Raw genomic sequence first — 7,511 nt, 5'->3', positions numbered from 1 at the left:
ATGCGTGTGTGTATATGTGTGTGTGTGTGTGTGTGTGTGTGTGTGTGTGTGTGTGTGTATATATGTGTGTGTGTATATATATGTGTGTGTGTATATGTATGTATATGTATATATATATGTATGTGTGTATATATATATATATATATGTATATATATATACCTTGCTACGTGTACTGCGTTAGGCTAACCGAGACTTGTCATTTGCACTTATATATTGTTGCTCTTTTGTTAGTTTTGACTGCTTTTATTGTCCTCATTTGTAAGTCGCTTTGGATAAAAGCGTCTGCTAAATAACTAAATGTAAATGTAGATGCAAGTGCATCATTGTTGATGCCACATACAGAATAGTAATACAATTTACCTGGCAAACACAGCAGAGAAATGCCAAAAGAAACGCCACCACATTCCACAAACCATCATAATCATCCTGTAAAAAAAGTGTCATATTATAATTAAGACATTTAATCACCTACTTAATTATAATCAAATTAATTACACCACATTCCACAAACCATCATAATCATCATGTAAAAATGGTCATATCATAAATTAAAAATCATATTAAATAATACTCTTGCAGAAATATACTGCTAAGGATAAATGAGTACAATAAATTATCAATTAAAAAAAATAAATATTTGCATATTCAGAGAAATATACAAATATCATTATCAATAATGACTTTATGGTATGTCTGCCTGACTCTGTACCATACTGAGCATCAGCTGATAAAAGATATTTTTAGTATTGGCAAATACTGGATATTTAATTTAACTGGTCTTTAAAAAACAGCAATATGTTAACGACTATTAAACGTAATCTTTAGCTAAATTTTTCATAATGTACATTATAATGTTATGATGACTTCATTTACTTGCAGTATTTAAAAAGCTTTTTTTTTTTTTTTTTGGTATTTAAGTTTTATTTAATTAGACAAAATAGTATAGAATTTTAATTTTGGCCATTAATCATTTATCACCCATAACATCCCTAATCAAGATCATTCTGTCCCAAATTAACATCTTGTGATACCTGGAAGGTGTATTCAATAAGATGGACACCACGTATAAGGTTGAGGGCAGCACACATGATGTTAAGAATCAGTGAGAGGATCCCTGGTGCTGAGACTGGTTCCAATCTCTGACTTTGACCTTCAAAATCAACAAGGATCAAAATATATGTCCAACTTAAGATGCAGCCCTTATGAATTAACTGTATTCTTTACTAGAGCACACCTGATGCTGCTGTTTGTTCTACATGCCCATTGGCTGCTCCATTGGTGAGCGCCACGTCCTCCATGGTGAGAACCTGAGGGGGGCTGGTCCTGAGGTCTTCCCAAACCTCAGCCAGGGTGACCTCCAGAGATGGACCCCCTTTCTGGTTATAATGCTGCTGAAGTTTTTGAATGGCACTATCTGAAATAAAACCATCAGACAAACTCATGATCAGCTTATTAGTTCAACGACTTTGCCTGTTCATGGATTAAGTACAGTATAAATGACATGACATACGGTTTTAATAACTCATCTAATGTTTAATCCAATCACTTCTATCTGTTATCCTACCAAACTCCAGAAATGGGTATGGCCTGCTTGCCAGGGCCACTGCAGAGTTGTCAAAGCATGCTGTGAATTCCCAGCGCAAGTCTTCCAAGAAGCAGAAGGCCGAGGCAGCAGGGAGACTGCATGCACATACGGTCATGTAGGACACACCCTCGGATGAGAGGAAGCTGCAACACAGAGAGACCAATTAGTTAACAAATGATTTCACAGGGCGGCCACCAATTTCCTTGGCTTATCTTGGACTCTGGAACGCAGGTAAACAAGACCAGGGACATTCTTATCGTTCTTGTATCATTCTGATATGGCAAGACTTCATTTTATTCTCATGCATCTCATGATTTCAAAAGTTGTCAAAGGTTATATCTGTAAATATTATTTAACTGACCTGGGCTAAAATGAACAGTGGATGGTTGTATTTTTATTATCAAACATTAACCAAAGATTAATAAATACTGTAACAAAAGTATTGATCACTGTTAGTTAATTCTTACTCTTTAAAAAGTAAACAAATTAATACAAAATGTAATAAAATTAATTAAAATTTTACTTTTTAAAAAGAAATCCATAAATACAATCATAAAAATAAAAGTTCCATAAGGTTTTGCATTTTTCATGCAATGCTATAGAAGAACAATTTTTGGTTCCCCAAGAACCTTTTAGTGAATAGTTCTTAAAATAACCTCTTTTTTTTATATCTATGGAACCATTGAACAAATTATCTTTATAGTGGAAAAATGTTCTTTAGATTATTAAAATGTTCTTCACGTTAAGGAAAAATGGATCTTTAAAAAACTGTTTACTGAAAGGTTCTTTGGGGCACCAAAAATGGTTCTTCTGTGGTATCACTGTGAAAACCCACTTTCTGAATATTTAATTTTAAGAATGCATGAATGGATATTAAAGCTTCTTCATGGAACCATCGATGCCAATAAGGAACCTTTATTTTTAAGTGTTTTTAAGTTTTTAAGTGTATGGACAACTTGTGTCTAAAAAAAATCTGATTTCATGAATTTAAGCATAAGCCCTTTGATTTTTAAGATTTTAATATCATGAGAAATATCAGTAATTTAGCATACTAATTTATTAAAAACAATCAAACAATACTCAAGGGTTGCTCAAGGACACAAGACTTCCTGTATCACAGGTTTGAACCTGAAGACTTTTGGTTTCCTGCCCAGATCTTTAATTACCAAGAGACATTATTGTCCACAATAGTGCACTTACTGAATGTTGAGCTCATGGCCCTTGACTGTCCCTCTCTCTGGTAATGAACTCAGGGATTTTGAGATCACTTTTAGCTGTTGCTTTCTCTCCTGAAGTTCCTTGTTATGCAGGAAATCAGTGGAGGCGGAGAGAGGGAGTCCATCCCTGAACCGGACCACAAAGGCAAACAGGATCAGTGACATGCTCCTCGTGGGTCTCTATGAGAACACATCCTAAACACAAAACACAAAGAACATACTGATGATTATTATGAAATAGCAATTACAGCACTTGTTATAAAGCATGTCTGACAAAAAGGATGGAGAAAAGGGATGCTATTTTCAAAAGTATAGCTGCAGCTGTGGATGCAGTCTAAACTAGAAGTAAACATATAATGCAACATTAAAATGTTGTAAATGTTGTATTAGTAATAAACATTACTAATACAACATTTACTAAAACATTCATTATTAAAAACAAAGGTTGTATCTGTAAATTTCGTTTAATTGATCTGGGCTCACGTGAACTAACAACGAACAGTTGTATTTTTTATTAACTAATGTTAAAGGGGTCATATGATGCGATTTCAATTTTTCCTTTCTCTTTGGAGTGTTACAAGCTCTTGGTGCATAAAAAAAAGATCTGTATGATCCTGGGAGAGTAGACTACAATGCCGGCTGTTCTGACTCACAGTCTGTAAGTACGTTTTTTATATAAAATATATAAAATATATACTTAATAAATATACTTATAAGTACGCTTTTTTTTAACCTTAAACCACATAAACACATTTCATTACACCAAATACACAAAATAATGTTCTTTTTAGCAGCATAATATGACCCCTTTAACAATTATGGGCCCAGTTTCACAGACAGGGCTTTAGGACATTTAAGTAATTTTGATAAACGTGCCTTAGAAAAAAAAAACATTACTGGTGTGCATCTTGAGACAAAACAAAGGCACTGATATTATTTAAGATCAGTCAGTGCAAGTTTCTTTCATTTGAAACAGTTCAGACTTACATTTTAGTCTAGGACTAGGCTTAAGCCTTGTCTGTGAAACTGGGGGATGAATTATTAAATAGTGTAGATTATTAAATACTCTAACCTAATAGACCTTATTAAGGGTTACTGCTTAATTTTACTTATTTTCTCTTCTACACTACTTAAAAAGAAAACAAATGTCAGATATAGCATATTACAGTGCTATTCAGCATGTTTCATTGAAAGTAAATTTGCTTAGCAAACCAACTATCCACGACTGCAAACTATTTTAAACGCAAAGATGTTGCATTCATTTTAAAGAGTTTTAATAGTAAAAAAAGATTCCACCACTGGGTTGGTAATGTACGATATTCTAACCACTGGTTCCAATTACATTGATCACATTTGCAAAGTTTGGATATAATGTATTATTAAATGTGGACTGGATTTCATCTGCCTGTTATTTCAGTGGTTCAAATCATTCTGCTAGCAGGTGCAGATGCGCTTTACCATCCCTTACCTTACAACAGCTCAGTACATTTACGCTGAGTATGTGAAACAGTGAATTTGAAATGCGCAGGAGTATAACAACTATGTCTCAAAAATGTCTCAAGATAATTATTGCAGTTATTTATCACTTGATATTAAGAGGCAACCAGGCTTTTTGTTTGTCTCTGTGAATTATGGGAAACAGGAGCGTCAACAGCAGCCGTTACTTCAAAATAAAAGTCCTTACGTTGAGTTTCAAGATGGCAAATGCTGGTTTATTCTCATCTGTTCAATTTACAGACAGAATAGACATAAAATGAATAATAATTATTAAAATAATTACCGATTAAAAACTCAAACATTCTTTACATTAGTCAAGAAATATAGCATGAATAATATTAACTTATATAAATCATTTTCGATATTCCCAGGGCAGTAGGATCAAGCATTTTTGTCATTTGTAATGCTGATGGTTTCCGACAGTCGGCGGCTGTGCAGCATCTCAGAATACAAAGTAGATAAACAGCGTTGCCATGTCATCTTTTTATAAGCGGCTTATACACACAAAAAAAACCTAATCTCGTGCGTTGCGATTTTTAGGATTATTTACAGAATACAGTCAAATTGGGGAGGAAAGATAGGTGGTGATATTTATGAAAATTATTACATTTTCCATAGTTCATACACAATTATCCCGCTACCCTTTCACCGCACCCCGCAAACAAAACTAGCTTGCTCGATTCTCTTGAGTGATCTGGCAACAGGGTAGGTGCCACGGCGGATAGCAGAGAGAGCGGGTTTAGTTAGTTAAAAGCTTTTTGCCCTTTAACAATCTACACAGGTACGTCTAATGCAATAAAACGATACGTTTGTATCAGTACACGAATAGGTTTATATCTGAGTCATACGAATTTTTTTATTTAAAAATGGCCCGTGAAGATTCCTTTCCGGGTTCCTATAAAACGTTGCGTTACCAGCCAAGTTAGCTTTAATGATAAACAATGTTAGCCAGCCAGCAACCAGACGACTTTTGCCCCAAAACATTTAATCGCAGTATTTACAGTTATTGTTATTTTTTAATAATCTTAAGTAGAAATTGTTTTTTGTTTGACTTCAGTCGTGAGGTGTTGTTAGCTACCCGTGCATCTGGTTAGCAATTGGCTAACAGTCTAAACGAACACCTCATTTTGCTTCTCTGTGGTTCAACAGTGGTTCAGTTTAAGTTCATTAATTGACATCACAATCAGACTTCATTTGATATTTCGTATGAGGGGCGTGCTTTTGATTTTAGGCTCGGCACATTTATTTGAACCAGTGCATTGCTACAGTCATATTGGAGTAAATGAATGTGGTATTGTGTTTATATGTTATGTAGTGCAATTAGAAATCGAAAGTATGCCTGGTCTACATTGTCTAACCTGTCTGGATTATAACTGCAGATATTGTCTGTAGATGTAATGAGTGCTCTAACCCCGTGTAAGGCTATGCTCATTGAAAATAATTATGCAACCCATGGATTTAAATCTGCAGAAGTCATGATGTAACTGAACGCTGTTGAATATCCATGAATGCATTAGCAGATGTTTTGTTATGAACATACAATACTGCAATAAGTGAACTTGAAGAGAATTGATTTAAAGTTGTCAGGTTAACTTCTAATCAATCTTAAAATTTCACTTAAAAAGCAAGCTATTCCAGTTCTTTTGGAACTGGGAGTGTCTCTCTTGTATTCAAAAGTGTTTTCCAGATCTAACACATGGAAATGTCCTCTTTCTCCTCCTGTGACATTCACTCTGACATTTGCCATTTCCCCAAGCAGACAGCCTGTGTTAGCAATCAGAGGACTGATAAACAGTTATTTTGATATGGGAAAGCAGCGTTTTGGGTGAACTGTTCCTTTAAAGTTTACCATTTTTCAATGCATGTTATTGATTTTATTATGAGCGATTCATCCTTGCATATGTTTTTTTTTTTTTTTTTCCCTTGCGTTGCTTAATCTCAAAATCTTGCTACAGACCTTGCATATGTTTTTTTTTTTTTTTTTTTACCCTGCAGTGCCTAATCAAAATCTTGCTACAGATTTCTCTTGTGACGTATACAGTACAGGACTTCTCCAGTCATTTAGTCTGCTTAATCGCTGCCCTTGCAAGCTCTAGTTCATCTGCCTCCATTTTTGAGTGCAACGCCCACATCTCAAAATCCAATCAACAACTGATGCATAGAACCAAGTCCCCCCCCATGAAAAAGATCTGTCACTACTTCTGTTTTGGCACAACTTTAGAGATGTTACTATTTTCCATATATTTTAATATACATGCTTAGTTCTTGTTTCGTTTGTTTGGGCCCTTACTAAACTATGTTTGGAGCTCCTCCCCAAACGAAAGCTCAACTGTCTCTAAACACAGCCCAAAGATAGCACACATCTGGTTTAACCAGCATTCCTAGTTTAGGATGACAGCACACATCACAGCAACAATGTCTCATTCGTCACACTAGGATGGTGTCCAACAGCAGACCCAGTGACAGACAAAGCACTGCTCAAAAAAGGGGGTGGACGTTGAGGTTGGAGGGGCATGCATAGAGATTTGCATTTCATTGGTTAAGCGAAACACCAATCTCAGTGTCTGACTTTCTGTTCACTTTCTGTTCATATGGCCTGGAGAGAAACAGTATCTTGGAAGATATCTGAAATGGAATGTATTTCTTTCGGGTGTTGGTGATTTGGGAATACAGGATCTAACAGTCTTTTGCTGTGATTTTACACTACAGGAAGCCCACTCTTTACAAAATGGGGGTGAAAGATCGCCCTCAGTGCTATTTTGATGTGGAAATCAACAGGGAACCAGGTAAGATGTGACAGTGATTTTTATTGGGTTGTTCTGAAATAGTCTTGTGTGAAGGTCAAACTGTTAAAAGTAGAAGTTTTGATAGAAAAATGCTTCAAATGTTTGCTTTTAGATTACTATTTATGTATGTTTGGCTTTCTATCGTTTTCAAAATCACCGAAAAACCAACTACAAAAATCATGTTTAGTAATGCAAAAAGTAGTCTATAAAAGGGGGTCAGATGGGTGATCTTTATCGTAGTAGCATGTGGTATAATCTGAAATGATCAAGTTTTGAAGTTTTAATAAAAGGTAAATATTTAAGCCAGTTGTAAACATCCAATAGCGAAAGTGAAACATTATATTTGTATGTTTTGTAAAGCACTTTGGTAATGGCAGTTCAAATACCTGTGCCAGTGTGTGAGAAGCTGTTGTGGCAGTCCACAC

General features: G+C 35.1%; 2 protein-coding genes across 3 annotated transcripts in view; one reads left to right on the top strand and one right to left on the bottom strand.

The window, feature by feature from the left end:
• The window catches only part of LOC107670420 (vesicle-trafficking protein SEC22c-like), a 5,408-nt gene extending 971 nt beyond the window's left edge, over positions 1-4,437 (bottom strand). Inside the window, exons 1-6 of one of the 2 annotated variants that reach the window (XM_016463022.1) lie at positions 4,272-4,437; positions 2,787-2,998; positions 1,548-1,729; positions 1,236-1,415; positions 1,033-1,151; positions 362-427 (exon numbers count right to left, since the gene is read on the bottom strand). In XM_016463022.1, the coding sequence (XP_016318508.1) occupies positions 362-427; positions 1,033-1,151; positions 1,236-1,415; positions 1,548-1,729; positions 2,787-2,968 (729 nt within the window). In that variant the 5' untranslated portion in view covers positions 2,969-2,998; positions 4,272-4,437. The remainder of the gene's footprint in view (positions 1-361; positions 428-1,032; positions 1,152-1,235; positions 1,416-1,547; positions 1,730-2,786; positions 2,999-4,271) is intronic. The other variant, XM_016463023.1, reaches the window with a different exon arrangement.
• Positions 4,438-4,994: 557 nt separating this feature from the next.
• Positions 4,995-7,511, top strand: part of nktr (natural killer cell triggering receptor) — a 16,685-nt gene continuing 14,168 nt past the window's right edge. The window contains exons 1-2 of the mRNA XM_016463025.1: positions 4,995-5,081; positions 7,010-7,086. Of these exons, the coding sequence (XP_016318511.1) occupies positions 7,029-7,086 (58 nt within the window). The 5' untranslated portion in view covers positions 4,995-5,081; positions 7,010-7,028. The remainder of the gene's footprint in view (positions 5,082-7,009; positions 7,087-7,511) is intronic.

The sequence above is a fragment of the Sinocyclocheilus anshuiensis genome, unplaced genomic scaffold (assembly GCF_001515605.1).
Source record: "Sinocyclocheilus anshuiensis isolate Anshui unplaced genomic scaffold, SAMN03320099.WGS_v1.1 scaffold1177, whole genome shotgun sequence".
Classification (NCBI taxonomy): domain Eukaryota; kingdom Metazoa; phylum Chordata; class Actinopteri; order Cypriniformes; family Cyprinidae; genus Sinocyclocheilus; species Sinocyclocheilus anshuiensis.
Note: the sequence above shows the minus strand (reverse complement) of the source record. Positions and strands in the feature narration are given on the sequence as shown.